Here is a 20756-nt window from a genome sequence, read left to right as displayed (position 1 = left end):
TTAGTATTTCTTTCCCCTAAATATCATTATACTGGATGCGTCTGTAAATAATTTTTATTACCTTCCCTTCATGACCATTTTTCCGCTGTGCATTTTTATTACACCAAGTATTCCTTTGGAGTTTTGAACTACGTGTCCTGACAACTGGAACCGTTGTGAATCCCTACTGGATTTATGTTTATTTACTTCCTTTGAGCTGTGTGGCTTCCGGAGTCATAATTTACAAAAGCTACAAACATATTTTTACAAAGGTAGTACAAATAAAGAGGCCAGTGAATATCTTCCACGTGGCCAAATATGTTTAATATATTAATCTATTTTCATTCTTTTGCAAACTCTTCAGTCGCTTTTTAAATATTTCAATTATTGGAAATGTAAAGCTGGTTTTAAAAGTTAGATTTTGAATTAAAATAGTGAATGCATTAAACTCCACAGGAGTTGATATTTCAGACTGGACTTGAAGGCACCACGGGTGACGTTTCTGATGAAATCGAAACTTACGTCTCTGCCGTGGAAGCAGCGCTAACATGAAACCAGAAGAGTGTTGCCGGGTTAGGGCTGTGTTTTCTGCTATTTTATTGCACTTCAGAAGCGAATCTTATTCAAAATGGATTCTGTAAACTACATAGCTAGACTGAATGAATACGCACAAAAAGAGCGACTGGAGCTGAAGTATGAGGAAGTTGGATGTGTTGGACCTGACCACATTAGAACGTGAGTTGGTGGGATTTTTTTTATTTTTGCCTCATTCTGGAAGTTTCTTTTACTTGCGTCTCTCCAAGTGTATTGTATCATTTTAGTAAATCACTCAGCTTTATGGAAGCATATGCATGCTGTACAGTAATGTCAGAGAAGAAACGACATCATGAAGACTAAGGAACACAGCAGTCAGATCATGGAGAAATGTGTAAGCTAAGTTGTATTCCCAAGTTTTGATCGATTCAACAGCTCTGTTCTGAGATTAATAAAAGGATGGCAAAGATGCAACCCTGCAAAGACATCGTTTTCAATCAGAGTAGCATCCAAGAGACCGACCCTCTGGTAACTCTGGAGGAGCTGCTGAGATCCATAGCTCAAGTGGGAGAACGTGTCTTAAGGACAACTATCAGTATTCATTGAAGCGTGTGCAAGGAGAAGGAGATTGCTGAAAGAAAATCACAAATCACAGAAATTAGCATTTGCTGATTTGTTGATCCATCCATATCCATACAATTTCTATACAAACTTAGCAACACAGAGACACACATGACAAACAACCATGCACATACACACTCACACCTCAGAGCAATGTAGAGAGACCAATTAGTCTAGCAGCCATGTTTCCGTAATATGGGTGGAAGTCGGAGAACCCGGAGAGTAACCAGACAATCACATGGAGAACACAGAAAGAAAACATTGGGGACAAAGCTCTGGTTAGATAACAGTGAATATTTTATCCGTTTGATGGAAATTTAATTTTAAAAAACAATTTTTTTGTTCCGCAAAGCTGATAGAGCCGTGCCTCTACGAAAATGTATTTGAATTCAGACTCACCCTACACTGTCACATTATATCTCCCAAAATGTGAAAAAATTAGCGACAGTTCTTGTCAAACCATTCAATCACATTCTAAATGCAACTAATACAGTTCTTCTGAATCTTTTGCAGGTTTACTTTAAAAGCTGTTGTGAATGGAAAGCCATACCCTGAAGGTGTGGGGAAGAACAAGAAAGAAGCCAAACAGAGTGCTGCTAAAAATGCCCTGGTGCACTTATTGAATGAAACTTCAGTTTCTGTAAGAATTATTGAATTAATGCATATTTCACTTTTTGGATTGATGTGAAATACTAACATGGGCTTTCTTGGATTTTATTTATTTTTTTATCCTGACAGACAGGAAGCGTTGCAGAAGTTTCTTCTCCTCCGGTTCAGGTGAAAACTAATTACATGTGTTGGCTGAATGAATATGGACAAAGTAATAGGCTCATGATAAGGGCTGTGGAGAAAATCACACCTGGACCCAATAATTTATCTCAGTAGGTCTCCTTACATCATCCAGTTACTTTTATAGGTGTCAACTCAGTAGTACAGGTTATATAAAAAGTATTCTTCTCATGATGGCATCAGGTATTGTAGGTTTGTGGTGGGAGACAAGGAGTTTCCAGCTGCTTTTGGGAAAACCAAGAAGGAAGCCAGGGAGGAAGCTGCCAGGCTGGTGCATCATGAGATATTAGGCAATGAAACCTTAGATGTAAGTAGTGAGATACATAAGTTTATTATCATCTGATTCCTGGATTCAATTTAAATGTATGTTTCTGATTGTATGTTTTTGTTTGTTTTTCAGACTGGAGATGATCGGGACAGTGGCACATCAAGTCTGCCTAGTGAGGAAGTTGTCTCAGATATCAGGTGAGCCTGATGCTTTTCCTAGTGTTTGATCTAAAAGTCAGGATCTCTCCAGGATGATGCAATGTTTTTTTTTGTTTCTTTTTTTGTTTTTTCATTGTTGCAGCCTAAAATTACAGATTATGTAACACCTTTTTCAAAAGTTGCAAACTTTATTTACACCAAGCCATGATCTTACAAAAACTTGGAAATTGCTTCACATAACCTTCCCAAAAAATATAAGCTTTTAACATGGCTAATAAGTGAAATGCAAATGATATTGTCAAGTACTTTTCTGAAATAGCTCCCTTAATACAAATAAATTCATGCCGTGTGGAAGTTCAATTTCAAGGGGGCTAAGAGGACTGGTCAAAACTCAGCCGGGTTGCTGTGATTGGTCAGAAAAGAAGGAAATGCATAAAACGTAAAGGTAATTAGTCATATTTGCAGGAAAGTTGAGATAATTGGTGAAAATTACAAGTCAAAATTTACGACTGATGATAGTCTTCCTACTAACTAAAATTAGTAGGAAGAGACAACTTCCTGGAGGGACTGTAAAATGTTTTATTAGTTATAATATTTTGCCTTTCAGTAATCGTGCCAAGCGGTTGAGCCTGCAGTCTGAAGACAGCATCCTTACAGAAACAAACTTCATTGGACTGGTCAATTCTCACTGTCAGAAGACAAGGAGCACCTGTGCGTTTGTAGAAGATAAAAGAATTGGCCCCCCTCATAACCCAATGTGAGCATAAGTGAACTTCTTTAAGCTGAATTCATAGCAACAGACTGATAAACTCTTCGCTTATTAATCTCTTCCTTTTGGACATTGCAGATTTTCCTACAAGTTATTGATTAACAACGTGCAGTACTCCGTTGGTGAGGGCAAGAGCGTCAAGGATGCCAAACAGAATGCAGCTCGACTGGCCTTGTCTGCACTGAAGGAGCAGTCAGACTGGGACAGCAAGGTACCGATACTTGAGCTTTTTTAACGTGAGATCTAGTTCTGGTGCATCTAAATGACTTAAAACAGTGGTTCCCAAACTTTTTCTCCTGCGCCCCCCAAGGGTTTCTAAACATTTTCTGGGCCCCCCCTGTCCTTCTCCCTCTCCCTGCCCCTTGGGGGGCGGGGGGAATCGACTTTTTTGGGAGCAAAATTAATGTACTGTAGCTGAACATAGACAACAACATCAGTAGCCTATAGGCTACTTGTTAAGCTTAAGGTGCTGTATAGATATTAGCTAGCTAGTCATCCTTTAGCTAACATTACCTGCATCCAACAGCTTTATTCAACTCAGTCGGTCTGTTTGGGGGAAAAACTGTGAAAAGTTCTTTGCGTTTTGCTGCCATGATTCTAACACACCTGCGTAGCTCTGCACAGCAGCAGCAGGTCTCCTTCACTGCCGCACAGGTGTTGCGTTTAAAGGCGGCTCGGAAAAACAGGTTACCACATGTTAACAACGGATTAAACAGTTTTAACTGCTGATAAAAGTGACAGAGGACACAGATATGGGAAGTGTGGAAGCCCCTACTGTATCAAATTTACAGAGGAATAGCAGAGAGTTGGCCGTTCTAAGGTAAAAACCCAGCGCATACAGCTTTCATGGTTTTTTTGTGTTTGTTTTTTTTTTCATCCCCCCCCCCCCTGCAATGGCACGGCGCCCACCTTTAGGGGGCGCGCCCCACAGTTTGGGAACCTCTGACTTAAATATCACTAAAAAGTTGATTCATCTCATTTACTACACATTTCATGGCCTGCCAACATTTCTTTTTAGTAAAAAAAAATATTTTTTTTTACTGGTCTACTATGTGAAAAGTAAAATTTTGATTCTGTGTTTGCAGGTAGCTGGGTCTGATGACAGCACACAAGCCAAGCAGTCCCCTCCAACAAGCACACCGTAAGGCAGCTACCAGCTTTTGTCAAAGATATTAGAAAAAAATTCCACTTTATTAAATTTAATCCTGATGAACTTAGTGTAAGTGGATATTCAGTTTGGGTTTAAAGCTCACCACAGGACTGATTGTCATTGTTACATGATTTTATTAGAGGTGTAACCATACCTAACACTCTTAAGATGAGACACGAAATTGAGCTAATGAAAACAAGACGGGAAAAGATTTTAATCTTACTTTCAAGGAAACTTCAAAAGTCAAATGTATGCTTTAAAAAGGCCTTTATTTTGCATTCTTACAGATTTTTGCCAGTTTTTTTATGATTTCTTTTCATTACTGCAGAACAATACTTAAACTATTCATATTTGAAAATGCTTTATAATAAAAGTGTTATGCTGTTATGACTGAGCCGTACAGCAGATGGTTACACTTATAGTTGAACGCGACACTAACCGTGCATCTCTTCCAATCTTCAGGGACTCTGGTCGCACAAAATCAGGCCTGGTGACATCAGCCACAAGCGAATCAATTGTTTTCATGGATCCATCAAACCCAGCCAAAGATCAGGTCTGCTATTTATTTATCTTGCTCCTGTCTTTCCTTTGCAGAACACATTGCAACGGGTTTATTCATTAGAGTTTTTACCCAACTCATATTTTTGCTTTGTGTTTTGAGCTCTTAAAACTTGCGGTGGCCCTGATGGTTCAACAAAATACTGAAGTGACAACACAAGACGAAGCACAGTAACAAAAGCTGCAGCACAAAGATGTGATACCCTTTTGGTTGTCAGATCTTGGGGCTTTGCACTGGTGTTGTTAGTCTAATGAAGAAGGTCCCAAATGCTGTGGTTTCTCATTCACTTATGTTTTTGGCTTTATATTAACATTAACAAAACTTCTGCTCTAGCATGACTTCCAACTGGCCACAACTTCCATTATAAGTTAAAAGTACAATCTATTATTTTTTACTCCCACTATTAGTAAAAATAAGTGGCTTGTTTTGTTTAGTTGCAGCTTTTGTGTTTTGTTGAACCATTTTGGCCAGCGTGTAAAACATTGACATGGATTTTGAAATGGATTTAGAAAGTTAGCATATTTAGTAAAATTATTGTTTCTCTGCATTTTCCAAAGGCGATAAGTCCAGTTGTGAAGCCTAAAATAAAGTAAGCCGTCATCCCTACTGTGAAGTTGTACTTTCTTTCGCCAAATGTCACTGGTTAATTCTTTTTTTTTTTTTCTTGCCAGAATTGCTGCAATTTTTCCAAATGTCAAAGAGAAAAGTAAAGAGGTAAGGATCGAAGGTAGTGACCATGACCATTTATATCTGTGGTTCTTTTTCAAAATACTCACATCCTCATTGTGGCTTTTATTAAGGACATAATAAATTTCAAAACCAATCAGAGAGGAAATCTTCAGAGTGTAAAATCACCAACTCAGACAGTTTCAAGGTATGGAAATTTAATTGGCACAACACACAAAGAGAGAGATTTCTTTTTTTAGGACATATAAGAGTAAATAAGACATGTTGTTATATAGCTTAACCGCACTAACAACTATTAATGCTTTTTAGTTTCAGCAGATTTGCAACAGACTACGAATCCATAGAACAGCTCGATAAAGGAGCTTTTGGTCGTGTTTTTAAGGCGAAACGTAAACTGGAGGGAAAATATTATGCTGTAAAGATTGTGCGCTACAAAGAGTGAGTCAAGATTTTTTTTCTCTTAACGGTGGGTTTTGGGGGGGGAGGGGGGGAATCCTCAAGACATATGCTTTAAAAACACAAATCAAGGTGTGATGTTTTCTGAATGTAGCCTATTTGTTGTACTTATTTGGATTAGAAAAACTCTGGAGGAGGTGAAGGTGTTGTCAGAGCTGAATCACTGTAACATCGTTCGGTACCACTCCTGCTGGCTGGAGGACACGGCCTACCAGTGGGACGCTTCCACTGACAGCAGCAGCGCTTCACAGTGAGTCCTCTGCTCTCTGGAGGTCTCTCACTCTGCAAACCTGGTGTTTATTTCACCTTTGTGTCGTTTACTCTCCAGGTCTAGCACTGACCAGTTTATGAAGTATCTCTACATTCAGATGGAGTTGTGTGAGATTAAAACACTGCGGGTTTGGATAGACGAGAAAAACATCCAGAACCCTAAAAAATCCCTCAGAGACTCCAGGAGAAGAGAAGAGAGTGTGGATATTATGGTGCAAATGGTCAGCGGAGTCGAGCACATTCACACCAACAAGCTCATCCACAGAGACCTGAAGGTGAGGCGGCTGGTCGGTTTCACCTGAAACTAAGAAAAAAAATAAAATACAGTGACACAGAGCTTTGCAAAATGGCAAAAACTTAAGTTGATTCTATTGGTATTTTATAAGCTAAACAATGGGTTTGACTTTATTGCCAAAACCAATTCAACGATCGACTAGCCGATTATTGCCACTAAAATCTTCTAGCAGTTGATAATATTACATAAAACACAAATTATGTCTTTTGATAATCACAGTTTTTGTGTGTTGTTTTTATATTTATTATAAAATACCCAACGGACTTTGCTGCACTGAATTCTGCTTTTAAATGGTTTATTCTTGGCGAGATGCAGCCAGCATTTTCAATATTAATATTATTTTTTATTAGTATATAAAATAATATATTTTTTTATATTACAACCCTATTCCAAATTATATTAAATCAATCTCTTTCCTCAAAATTCTGCACTGAAATACCTCATTTGTAAAGGTGGAGGAAAAAACAGGAGATTTCTGCAAGTTTAAAAAAATATATAGAAAACCAAGGAATATAATTTACATAAGTCCGTTTGGACAAATTCTGAATTGTGCCTTTCCGTGTCTCATGAATCTGCGTGTTAGCCCGCTAACATCATGTTCAGCCAGAACGGCACAGTGAAGATCGGAGACTTTGGTCTCGTCACGTCTGAGATTGAAGATGATGCAGAGAACCAGAAGGAGAGAAGAGGGTATAAAGGAACTCCATCTTACATGGCGCCTGAGCAGGTGAGAGCAGCTGTAGGAATGTCTCTTAAATATGTCATGGGTTTGTGTGGCTTTTGCTAATTCTGTGTTATTTTATAACAGAAGGAACGGAGGCTTTATGATCGGAAGGTGGACATATTTGCTTTGGGGCTTATATTTTTTGAACTCCTTTGGAACATACCCACTATCCATGAGAAAGAAAAGGTGAGGTTGTTTTTGTGTCTCGTTAAGCATTTCTTTGCTAGTTTGGAGCTGTGGGTTGGATGATGACGACCCTTTTTCAGGTTTCTGGCAGAGTCCATCAGCTTTTCATTAAAAATGTCCAAACATTTCAAAGATTTCAGCATGCCGTGCCGACAAACAAGGTCCCCAGTATCTTTGGAGAAGATACAAATCTACATCGTCAGAGAGAAATGGATCTCAGTGTCACATTAAATTTAAACCTCAGGGAAACGGAGAACCCTGCATTACAAATTAAAAGTTCCTAGTTACTCTTATCAATGTAAAAAATAAAGTATATTTTAGCAGTGGCAATAACTTGGCACAGAAAATGATCTTATACCTGTAAAATAAAAAAAATGTATTTGTAACTGGATATTTTTAACATTAATTTTTTAACAGTAATATTTCTGTTACTGTGAAACATAAATTGGTAAAGCCAGTACACAACAGTATAACTTTTAGGATCCCATTTAGAAAAAACTCATATCACAAACAACAGTGTCTACTGCAAATTTTCCAAAGAAAATATTAGAAGTTTATCACTCAAAGAAGGTTGTAAACACTGTTAATTGTGGAGGTAGTGGAAGCATCGTTTTATGGGGAGTTTTTCTGTTATTTGAAAAGTGTTTTGCTGATTTTTCTTGTTTATTTCAACCCGACTAAACAATTTTCTTCTCCTTTATTGCTACTTGATTTCCAGATGTGGACAGATGTCAGAAACCAAAAGTTTCCTAAACCATTTCCGTGTCATTTTTCTCAAGAGGTACTTGACTATTTACTCAATCTATTTACTGTCTTAATTTTCACTTTGCTGATATTTGGTAGATTACACCTTGTAAGATAGATTACAAATGAAAATGGTATTTCTTTTTTATTCTATTGGCACATAGAATAAGACAAATTATCTGCAATATTTAAATAAATACTTTAAGTGGCCAATATAAAAAACACTTCCAGGAACTGAACCAGGGACTGAAGTGTTGAGGGCTAAAGCCTCCTCATCTGGTCTAAACTATTAACTCACTTATAACATGCAGGACTAAACAAGTAATCACTTTAGAAACTTATTCACGAAGCTTTGAAGGATCATAATGTTTAAGATAAACCAGGATGACAAAAGTTTTACAACAGACTTTAATTAAGTTATTAAATAAATCCTAATACATGCATGTGCTTGATGTGTTTCTTTTTCAGAGCCAAATGATAAAATCGATGCTGTGTGAAAAACCAGAAGAACGACCGGAAGCAAGTAAAATAAAAACAGATTTAGAGGAGCACAAACGTTTGCTTGCAGAGCTTAAAATCAAGCAGCTTGACAGCAAGACAGTAATCTGATTACTTCACTGACACATTTGGAGCCCTGACAAGGATCAATTATTCATTTAGTGACCAGTTATGTTGGACTCAGAAGTTTTTTAACTAATGCAGTGAAACTGCTTTAAAGATGAAATATATTTCTAAATGCTTGAGCTTATTGATTTGATTTAAGTACATTTGAAACGCAAGAACCTGGAAAATCTGAACTTGAATGTTTCAGTATTTGCTTTTACGACAAAATCACATTCATGGGAAATACATTTTAATGATAAAAAAAAACTAAATGTGAGAGAAACTGGATGGAAATGTTCCACAGTATGTAAAATTTAAACCCTTAGAACACAACATTTTCTGATTGTGAAGTACAAATAATTAACCACATTTGTGCCTTCGGTGTGTTCACGTCCTTGATCCGTTATATACAGCACAAGTCAGAAGTTTACATACACTTTGGATCTGCATGAGTGTCTTCCATTCTGATATTTATCAGATTTATTTGAATCATGTGTTTCTCGTGGTGGACTTGATAATATAACTACAACTCCAGTGTTGTTTTTTGTTCTTTGTTTTTGTTTTTTTAGATATGACTCTTTATTTATTGTTAAATTCTCTTTTATCCAAACAGAGTCACTATCATACAGACTCAAATATATACATACACCCCTTCCAATATTTGGTTAAATGTCTCTTAGAAAGTTATCCCTAAACCACAGATGTTTTGTAACCATCAACAAACCTCTGGCAAAACTGTCTGGATATTTGAATGTTCATTTTTGCAGAAATAGTGGAGTTTAATTTAAACTGGTTGGTTTGTTGGCACAGACCTGGTTAAGTCTAGAAATCTTTAACATGGTTGAGGTCATTGCAGGAGGTTATTGTTAGCCTGCTTTATTCACTCTAAGCACGTTTTCATGTCATGTTTGTCGAGCTGGGTCCAACCCTCTGACTCAAACTGTTATCCTTGAGGTGTATGAAGTAGATACACTGTTATTTACAAAGTAAATGATGGTATGTAAATACCAATATTTATGGTATTTACACAGATTATTACACAGATGCTAGTGGTCTGTGTTAATACATTTTGTATTTAAACACACCAATAATGAGAATGGAGGACAAACTCCATATACTTGAATTGGGGCGCCCAAGTCCAGTCTTCAAGAGCTGCTATCCTGCAACTTTTAGATGCATCCTTTCTCCACCACAGCTGCATCAAACGGCTGAATTCTGCGGTGACTCAAACATCAAAACGCTGCAAACACATGAATGATGCAAACTCCAAAACATACAAACACACCAAAAAATAAAAAATTCAACAGAAAAATGCTGCAACCATAGAAAATAGAGGCAAAAAAGAAAGTGCCACAAACAGCAAGAACCACAGAAAGTATAAAACACTTCCAATTTGCTCCACAAAATGGAAGTGGTCCAGACAAATAGGTGGAATCTGGAGAATGTGATATTACCCACATGTATGCTGCTGTTGTATAATTTTGAAAAAGGTAAAGCATAATGGACCTTTTTTTTCCTTCTGGACATAATGTTAAATCATAACATTCTGTCTTTACTCAGGGTCGAGTCCCATACGATTTTGATGGTCAACTCCCCCTAGTGGTCTGTTGCACTTCTGCTTTGTGGAGTTTGCAACATTTTTATACTTGCTGTTGTTTTTGCTATTTGGGACATTTTCTCTTCAGCTTCTATATCTTGTGGTTGCATCATTTTTTCTGCTGCTGCATTTTTCTTTTGTAAAATGTTTTCTGTTGCATTTGGGGGTTTTTTCATGTTTTGGAGTTTGAGTTTCGCTGCTTGCTACGTCTTTGCACCTGTCGGCCAGGTCAGTGAGCTTTGCGAAGATCTGGTAACAAGTTATTCATTTGATTCAGGTGTGAAGGAGAAGGGATGCATCTAAAAGTTTCAGCATGATAGCTTTCGAGGACTGGATTTGGGGACTAGTCTTCTATAACTTGACTTCAAATCAACAAGTAGTCAGAACTGGATGTTCCTGACAAGAAGAATTATCCCAAACATAAATGAAAACTGGCTTGGGTAAAGATAAAAAAAGGTCTATCATTAACCTTTTGAAATAGCTTAATAGCTATAGAAAATGATGGCATTACACTTACAATCAAGGGCTGTGCCAGTAAACTAACCAGTTTAAATGAACTCTACCTTTTCTGATATAAAAAGAGGTCAAATATTCAGAGATTTATACCAGAAGCTTATTGATGGCTACAAACGCCGGATGGTTGAGGTACAACTTTTTTAGGGACATTTAACCAAGTATTTGTAAGAGTGTCTGAATATATTTGAGCCTGTATGTATGACCTGTAAGAGGGAACAATCCAAAATAAAGTCAAACTTGTTCAGCTAGTTCTTTTTTTAAAATGCACCAATATTGTTTACTGATGGTTCTGATTGTTCTTCTTCCCTTTGTCTTTATTCTACTTTTGTTTTCAAATTATGTTATATTTTCATTTTCATTGTTTTTTCAGTCTGTTTTTGGGTCAGTTAACATACAACACAAAAAGATTGAACAGTTGGTTATCAGCCCTGTCTTTAAGAAAAGGAGATTTTTAAGGTGTTTAAAGCAGGAATGTAGGTAATTTTTATTAAATTCCGGTTGCAAAGAGACACAATGTAACTTATATCCATGTGAGTTCAGACTTTTGAAACCCTTCTTGCAATAAATGTGAAAGAAATCCTCCTGTATTTAAAGAGGTTTGAGCAGAGCAGAGGGTGAGGATGCAGGGAGCTATCTGCCAGTCAGCCATTTTTGTAGTGTTCACTGGTTCTCCACTGTGTAATTGCTGCAAAACAAAAGCAAAATTTCAGTTTTGTTTATTTTTAGTTCTGCAGCCTGGGTGTGCTGTGTTCTAAGCTAAATGAGGCAGCATGAGTTACTAATTGTATAAATGCTTTGCAAACAATAGTAATTTCTGCAGTAAAGCTTCAGTTTTGAAATTTAGAGGCCACTGGAATATGAGTTGAACAACATGAACATGAACCAGTCTCTGGTTGGCTGGCTGATAGATGACCTTCATTGTCTGTTCCCCATCTCTCTCTGCTCTGCTCAGATCTCTCCAGATATAAATGAGTTTTTAACACATTTTTTGTAGGCAATGTTTCAGATGATGCTACTTCTGTACGCAGTAGCACGATGTACTGTTTCCCATAGCATTACCAACAGAAAATGTGAATACAAAATTCTAGACACTGGCCCATCAAATCAATAAGGTCTTGCATTTTGAGAAATATTTATAACCATTAATATTGAGTATGTGCTGTGTGATGAGTTGTTTTGTATCTGGCTCTTTACTTGACGGTAGAAAATAATGGATTCAGTTTTATCAGGAGAGGTTTTTTAACAAAAATATCATTGTGAGAAAATAGTCTTTCTTTGGGTTTTAAATATAAGCTTGTTTAAGATGATTTGTATACTATTTCTGGCAGTTTTTACAATGTTGCATCACATCATTTCATATTGTATTGAAAGATCAAACTGGAAAATTAAACCATATCAAATTTGAGTTCTGCTTCTGTGTGCTTAATTTATATTCACAAAATCTGAAGTTAATTATGTGAAAAAATTGCATTTAACTTTTGATAAAACTTTAATTTGTTTTGTTTCCCAGTACTCCAATAAGTCTAAAAACTACTTTAGTTACCATACCATACTATACTATACCATACCATACCAATTTTATTTATAAAGCACTTTAAAACAACCACAGCTGATACAAAGTGCTGTACATCAAAACACAACATAACAATAAAAAACATAAAATAAAAACTTACAGTATAAAAAGTTACAGAATTAATTGGTTGAAAAATTGATAAATAATACACTTAGTCAAATATATCATTTTTAAATAGAGGCAATTTCTGAAATGTGTGGTATATATATATATATATATATATATATATATATATATATATATATATATATATCTATATATATATATATATGAAATCATTATATCATTATTATCATTTTAATATTTCTTAACATTCCTAGACGTCTTGCAACCATCCAGAAAGTTCCATATGAACTGAAAGAACTTCCGCTNGTCACCAACCTTTTTCCGGAAGTTGTAATGCTTAGTTTCTATTCGTCCAGCTGGATGACAGAATCGAAACTTACAGAAGAACAAGGGAGCGGTGCTGAAACCAATCTTGAATATAGGCAGAAGCTGAAGCAGAGACCAGCCAGACAGAGCCAGGACACGGTTTACTGTCTATGATGGCGTTGTTTGACACTGGCAACGCAATTTCTAATCTCTACACGTATGGACAGAAACATGGTCTGAAGGTAGACTATAAGGACCTTGACTCCGAGGGCCCCGATCATAATAAAGTGTAAGTGTTAATATTTTTCTTTTGGAATTTGAGAGGGGCATTTAGTCCGCATTTGGGCTGTGCTATATGGAGAGCCATTTCTATGGAGATTAATGAAAAATGGCTCTCCAGAGAAACCTTAAAACAGGTAAATAATAAGTATAGTTTAGTGCTGACTGATTTCAGCAAGAACTGCTGAAATCAGTCATTTTATCATAAATGATCAAAATAGTTATTTATCAAACTTGTGCTGTCGTAATTATACAAGCTCATTAATAAATTCTGCCTTTATGAATGTATTATGTGAATTATACCTTGTCACTGATTGATTAAATAAAAACCCAGGAAGTAAGCTACGCAGGTAGACTTTTATAACGGTGTTATATAGCATTCAGTTTTAAATTATATCTACCACCCATTGCTGAAAAGTAGAAAATAAGCAATTGTTTGTTTGTTATATGTATCTATAGCGTAATTCAAAACAAATAGTTACTTCACTTACCTTCTACATATTTAAGTCTCTGCCTTGCCTCCAGGCATGGGGTGCAGTTCCATTAATGTAATAAGCTCAAGCAGCAGAAGACCAAAACACAAAGACAGATTATTCAATAAACAGTGGAGGTTTTGAGGACACATTGTGGTGGAGAAAGTATGAATGTATGACCACAAACTGCTGTGTTGTATTTGGCTCTTATGTGATGTACCAACATAAATCATAAGAGTGAGTGAAAGACAAATGGTTTTTAAAACAATACATGGTTTTTAAATGTTTCAAGTCTGAGAAGTGTGGTTTCTACATGTATTTAACCTGGTGTAATCTATTACTTCTAAATAAAAATATTGGACACCTGCCTTCAGAATTAATTAATTAATTAGTAAAAAGCAAATATCTAAATAAATCACATGAGGGAGAAACCTGTGGAGAAGTTTAGAGCAATGTGAGACAGGGGGTTAGGCATATGACATCACTGAAAACCTTCCAAAATATGGTCGTCCATTTCTAGATAACGTTAATAAGAGGTCCATTCCTGAGGCAGGAGGCCTATTTTAACTCTGACGGAGCTGCAAAGATCCACATTGTTTTGCAAGTCTGGAAAACTGAAGTTCACAAATGGTTGCCCATCCAATTTTATTCAGCTTGATCTAATTGTAAAGAAAAAATGGCAAAAATCTCATCTTCTAGACATGCAAAGCTGGTTTAGAAAAGTGTCACGTTTGTTTCTTATAACTGTTGTACAGATGATTTTGTCGTCTTATGGGTAAAAATTGTATTTTACAAATGAATAACATGGAGAAAGATTTTGACTTAACTTTTTATTTTTAAAGATTCACTGCGCGATTCCTCGTAGATGGAAAACCCTATCCCATTGGCGAGGGAAAAAACAAGCCGGATGCCAAGCTGAATGCAGCCCAGAATGCTATAAGATGTCTTCGTGGAGACCAACATCAGGACACAGTAAGATTCCTCTTATGTGCGAAACAAAACTACATGCAATGATTCAAAACAATCATTTAGGTCCCTAAATGGTGAATAATTGTTGTTTTGACAGGCAGAATATTCAGCAGAAACGTCTTCACTTGCTAGGCAAAATGACATTAACTACATATGTTGGCTTAATCAATATGGTCAAACAAACAGGGTGACAGTAAAACCAGAGGTGACGGTGCGGCCTGGACCCAATAATGCAACTCAGTAAGTTCACCACATTGCTGCACATTTCGTCTGTGCTATGAACTAACCACTTGAAATTCAAACATGTGTTGAACTAGCTGGTGTAAGTTTGTAGTGGGTGACACTGAATACCCAGAAGTCTCTGGAAAATCGAAGAGAGAAGCAAAGGAGGAAGCTGCCAAGTTGGTGTATGAGATGATAAATAGTGGTCAATCCCTAGAGGTAAGTAGTGACACAGTTTATTAGACATTTAGATGCAAACATCATAGCATGCAAATTTTGCTGGGAGTTTTGTGTATGTCTTGCATTAGAACTGTTGTTTTCCTAGTGTGGGATGGCAATGCAACTTTGAAGATTCATTAAAACAAGAATTGGGTTTATTGATTTCTGAATTTACAATATGTTTTCTTTTATCAAATATTTGCATATTTGCGCCTCTAATATTTGTTTAAATGTTGATTTTGGAACAAGTTGTTTTTCACATTTCACCATATTTCTTTTTGTAGTTTTTGGGATAATTGAAATAGATTTTCTGGCCCAGACACGACTGTTAGGCATAATCTATACCCTTTAGCATAATGAAGTTTGGAGAGGATAAAGCAATTCTAGAAGCTTAATTTCAGCCTGCTTTATCCATCCATAGACCAGCTTGGATGTGTGTTTGAGATCACTATCTTGATAGAACATCAATTCATCCTGGGCTTTCAGACCTCATAGCATTGTACCAGGAATCAAGCATGGTAGTGGCAGCATTATACTGCGAGGCTGTTTAGGTCCACAGGTGTGCTGGTGCATTTTACAAAGTGGATCTATGTATGCATCTATTTGCAGTCAGATGTCTGAGCATCCATAATGGAACCCATCACTAGTCTATATTGACTTTTCACTAATCTATCATAACATTATGACCAGCATGGGCACCATGACTTTAGTTCACAGTCCCATATGCAAACTGATGCATTCTGTAATGACACCACATAGTTCCTCTGATACACATAATAGTCAGTGTTTTTCAATATCTTTCAAAAAACCACAGACTATATCGTAAGTCTGTTTATTTAGCCCCAAACGTCTATGTAAATAACTTTCTAATACTTACCAGGCTGCATTCCTCTTTGTTAATCATCTTATTTTTGCTTTAAGGTCATAGATTCCCCAGTTCATCAAAATCAGATGGTCAATAAAAACTTAAATGGTCTGAGGTGAGTAAATAACAGCAGATTATTTGTCATGGGTGGAGATTCTTTTTTTTAGGTCTGTCAGTTCAGGATGCTACGAAGCAATTATAAATTATCATTGTCACAACATGGTGCAACTTCCACAAACCTTCATGCATAATTAATAATTTAATGCATAATAAATGTTAGTTAAATGATAAAGAAGAATACTTCACTTAGATACAATTATGTAAAATAGGAACATAAAGAGTAGAATGTGGAAGTGCTTCAAATTCCAAATTCTAAACTTTGATTTTCTCGGATTATAGCTTATTAGTTGGCATTCAGATAATAAAGTTTCAATGTTTGTTAATCAACTCTGAATCATCCATGTAGATGTCTCATTGATTTGAAAATAATTTTTTATCCCTCACCCTTGTTATCTTCTCGTGTGAAATTGTGTTTGTTTCAGTACAAAGACAAAAAGCCTGAGTATAAACTCAGAAGACAACTGTACAGAGTCAGGGTTTGTTGCAATTATCCACAACTACTGTCAGAGAAAAAAACTCAGTCTTGAATATATATTAGTAGAAAGAAGTGGACCTCCTCATAATCCTCGGTAAGAATCTTCTCACCTGAAATAGTTTTGCCTTTACTCTTGAATTGCTGACTGATGTTAAAGTAAACATGCAGATATCAAGATACTTTTTTCTTCAATGCAGATTTTTTTACAAATTAAAAATTGAGACAAGGGAATACCGTGTTGCTGAAGGCAAAAATAAAAAGGAAGCCCAACATAATGCAGCAAAGCTGGCATGGTCTTCTCTTCAGGAGCAGTCAGATTTCGACAGCAAGGTGGGCAATGTTCAGATTCCTCTGGTATCCAGTTCAAGCCGACGGCAAATTAAAATGTTCTTCACTCTTCCTTTGCATTTCAGGTGTCTGTTGGATCAACAGCATCTGAAGATGGAGCACCACCATCATCACAATCAGAGGCACTGTACGGAATTTCCTGACAAAAACAGCTGAACACCTTGGAGAGCTGAATATTTAAACTCCACTCACTGTTTGTCTTCTTTCTCAGGGACTCAAATGAGTCATCATCACACAACATGCATATGACTCCAAGTGACTCCATAATATTTGCTGATTCCTCAAACCCCTCCAACGCCCAGGTTTGTTTATCATAGTTAAAAAGTGTGATAGCTAAAGCAGTAGTCTGTTCTCTGTAGGATAACTTGGACTATGTATTAATTTACACGGTAAAGCAAAGCCAGGTCATCTTTTTGAGACTGAATTACTCAGTGTGTCCTTATATCTAGGTAGAAATACCTGAAAAAAACGGCCACAGGGTTAAAGCTTGAATTTCAAAATTAGGTATGAAAAAGTAGTTCCTATTTTGAAGGAGTAAAACTTGTCTCGACAAGTTGGTGTGCCTGAGCTGTGAATCATAATTATGCACTACTTTGTGTAGGTCTATCACATAAAATGACAAAGAAAAAATTGAAGCTTGTGATTGAAATATCATTAAATGAAAGTGAAGCAATGTAAAGGTTGCAAGTTACTATAGTTACTGGAAAAATACATTCCTACCTAGAAAAACTAAATGGTGAAGTTTAAGGTAATAAGAAAAAAAAGTGATCTGTTGTGAATTTTAGATGTCCAGAGAAACTGGGTCTGGAGAAAATGAGCCATCGCCCATGTCACAGTAAGTTCTTTTCAAAAGACACATCACCTTGTTTTGTGTTGTTTTTTTTTCCAGTGGGGATGTATGGAGTATGATTGAACAGTCATTATCTTACTTCAGTAGCAAGTGGTCCATCTTGATGGCTACCAGCTCACTCTGTGGTCCATTGGGGAGCACAAGCACCCCATGTAGAGAGGGGCACACCTACTATAGGTGTGATTCTCAGCCTGGGCCTTTTATGGCCACTCTTCTCCCTCTGCTTCCTTTCCTGATTCAAGAACAAATACTTGCATCATGTAAAACAACATGAATGCTATGTTTTACTATCAGGTTAAATGCTTGTTATGTTAGGCATGGTGACACCCTGTCATGTCTGTATGTTGCTTAGATTTTCACTGTTTTGTGGACTTAAGAGCATTTGGTACATGAACTGCATCCAGTGTCACTTTTAGAATATCCACTGCTGATTAATTCAGACTTAAGTCCAGGATTGTTGTTTTTGGATGACATCAAGAAATTTGAGCCTTGGCTGGATAAATTAGGCAGCTTATGTGTACCAATATATGTTTCAATACAAAAATGATTTGGTGAGCAAATACTTAGGACAATATAGTGTATCTGAAATCAAAACTGAGATTGTTTTGACCACTGTCTGCTGCAGGTTAATGGTTGTTTAGTAATCTTCATGATTACGCTTATTATATGAAAAGAAGCTTGTAGAAGATAGAATCTTAACAGGAACGCTGTAGAACAATTATTTCTATTACTGTTTTGTTAAAGAGATTCTGCTGAGCCGTCACAGAGCGAGATGACAGGCTCATCTGATCCTGCGGATTCTTCACAAGCTTCTTCAGACCAGGTTTTGCTTTTGTTTTAAACTATGAATGCATTGTTTGATGCTTATAGTCACCCATATGTTAACTGTAAGTGTAGGAGTTACAAACATTACAGAGCCTTCTGTAAAAACAAATGAGTATTTATATAAAATCAACACACTACAAAGGTATATACTGCAGTTAATACACCAGATTTGAACTGTACCTCTAAAATCTGCCTTGAAGCTTCTGTTGTAGATCATAATTAGGCCACCAGCCCCATTCAGAGAGCTCACATTAAGACACCATAATTGTTGCTTCTCACACTTCCATTAATGTGGAGCATCAGAAATTACAAGTGTTCTGCTGATGCATTTTCTGCATTAACCATTTGGAAAAAAAAAACTAGTAATATGAATTTTATTTATTGTAGGGAATCAAATCTCACTAAGAAAAATATCTTATTGCTATGGTTGCAGTTTCAATTCAATTAGCAGACATTGCTACTAAAGGCTGAAGTTCTAGTATTTGTACAGTTTCTCTCTATGTAGTTCTCAATTAATGCATTTCTATAATTAAAATACACACATTATTGGGTTTTTTTCCAGAATGATGTGGAAAACCAGAAAATCACAAACCCAAGTAACCCACCAGTGCAGTCAAGGTATTGAAAAACATTTTATTGCATTAAAAGCATAAACTGTAATAAGCATTAAAGGCCAATGCATTTTTTATGCCTAAGCAATCTGTTTAATGTTTAAAGATTCACATCAGAGTTTGAGATCCTTAAATATCTTGGTGGAGGAGGGTTTGGTCGCGTTTTTATGGTGAAGGAAAAACTGTTGGACCTGGATTATGCAGTGAAGATCGTTCCTGGAACAGAGTGAGTATGTGGTGCTGCTCTGGGCACAAAAACAGAAACGTTGCTAAAAGATTTCAGGTCAAACAGTTAAACTGTTTCACTGAGGGTGGTTGTATTTGTATTATTTTTATTTAGAAAAGCTTTGCGAGAGGTGACGGTGTTATCAGAACTCCAACACAAAAACATTGTCAGATACTACAACTGTTGGATGGAGGACTCAAAAGTGCAACAAGAGAAAATCCAAAAGAAACTAAAAGAGTAAGAGTTTTCTCCTCTAGCTTCACATAAGTGAATTCATCTTACAGACTGACAGAAAAATCAGATTTTTCCTTTTTTTTTTACCTGCAAGTGTCATATGTGGACAGTACCTCTTCATTAAGATGGAATTATGTAAATCTGCAACCCTCAAACAATGGATTGGTGAGAGGAACCAAGAGGATCTACCACACAGCCAGAGAGGAGCAGACAGTCTTCCTATTGCATTGCAGACAGTCAGTGGAGTCGAATATATTCACTCCAACAACTTCATTCACCGAGACCTAAAGGTGAGGCTCGGGTGTTTACACTGCTGGTTTGGTTGGTCGGTAGGTTCCTTCTTTCCTTCCTTGAATTCTCCCATGCTTGTGTTCTACCTTCATTTTTTTCTCTTACCACAATTTCTCTCTTGAAAGTTTCGTAGGGAATCTTCTTTAATTTTTTCATTAAAAATGTGCATATGGCTTGAAACAAACTGCATATAATCCAATGATGAGCACTTCAAAATATTTTTCCTTATTTTAAATATTTATAGGAGACCTGTTGAGTAAAATTCACATGTTGCCCATTTTTGTTCTTTTGGGTCTGCTTCTAAAACAGCCCAACTACTTAAAAAACCATTCAGATGTTTTTTGGCAATAGGTTCATGTTTTTTGATGTCTTGAAAATTAACCATCTCAAAAACCTCCTGACTGCAATGCCATGGGCTTCATTAGCCTATGTTTCAGTATGTTGGTGGTTTAGTAATTTCAGTTTTCATAAAGGATTAGTTGTTTGATCCAAGAAGTTTCATAATCACTTTAATCACTTTATTTGTTTTTCACTTCTCAGCCTCCCAACATAATGTTTGGAAAAAATGGGAAGGTGAAAATTGGGGACTTTGGTCTCGTCACTATTGACAGAAGTGAAATCTTGATCGACAGAACAGTAGGGCCAGGAACCGAAATCTACATGGCTCCTGAACAAGTAAGTAAAGTAATGTGCTAGAGCTAACACGAGTACTGATTTTATCGTATAGGAGAATAAAAAATAAAGGTGTTTAACTACTTAGACCAGGGGTCCCCAAACTTTTTCCTGCGAGGGCCACATAAGTGTTCCCTTTTGTGGTCGGGGGCCAGTCTGTCGAGCCGAGGGGGGGGGGGGGGGGGGGGTTTTGGCGCACAACCACTTCCGGTTTTAAAACCAATTTT

At 36.6% G+C, this 20756-nt stretch overlaps 2 protein-coding genes across 2 annotated transcripts; both read left to right on the top strand.

Annotated features, from left to right (window-relative positions):
* Positions 1-607: 607 nt before the first annotated feature.
* On the top strand, positions 608-10084 carry LOC106945327 (interferon-induced, double-stranded RNA-activated protein kinase-like). The gene is made up of 19 exons (XM_015028929.1): positions 608-714; positions 1648-1774; positions 1873-2015; positions 2107-2230; positions 2324-2388; positions 2957-3106; positions 3197-3329; positions 4204-4259; positions 4731-4821; positions 5385-5416; positions 5499-5541; positions 5628-5701; positions 5824-5952; positions 6092-6220; positions 6299-6515; positions 7119-7262; positions 7344-7445; positions 8164-8226; positions 8658-10084. Exons 1-19 carry the CDS (start codon positions 608-610, stop codon positions 8796-8798), a joined length of 2070 nt encoding a protein of 689 aa, XP_014884415.1. The 3' UTR covers positions 8799-10084.
* Positions 10085-12893: 2809 nt separating this feature from the next.
* On the top strand, positions 12894-20568 carry LOC106945326 (interferon-induced, double-stranded RNA-activated protein kinase). Its single transcript, XM_015028928.1, has 16 exons — positions 12894-13139; positions 14445-14574; positions 14669-14811; positions 14889-15012; positions 15934-15992; positions 16420-16566; positions 16670-16802; positions 16886-16947; positions 17032-17122; positions 17606-17655; positions 18415-18493; positions 19058-19113; positions 19213-19332; positions 19447-19569; positions 19661-19856; positions 20398-20568. Exons 1-16 carry the CDS (start codon positions 13021-13023, stop codon positions 20551-20553), a joined length of 1788 nt encoding a protein of 595 aa, XP_014884414.1. The 5' UTR covers positions 12894-13020; the 3' UTR covers positions 20554-20568.
* Positions 20569-20756: the final 188 nt, after the last annotated feature.

The sequence above is a fragment of the Poecilia latipinna genome, unplaced genomic scaffold (genome assembly GCF_001443285.1).
Source record: "Poecilia latipinna isolate Pla-1442-1.1 unplaced genomic scaffold, P_latipinna-1.0 Scaffold140, whole genome shotgun sequence".
NCBI lineage: Eukaryota > Metazoa > Chordata > Actinopteri > Cyprinodontiformes > Poeciliidae > Poecilia > Poecilia latipinna.
This window is presented reverse-complemented; position numbering and strand designations above follow the sequence as displayed.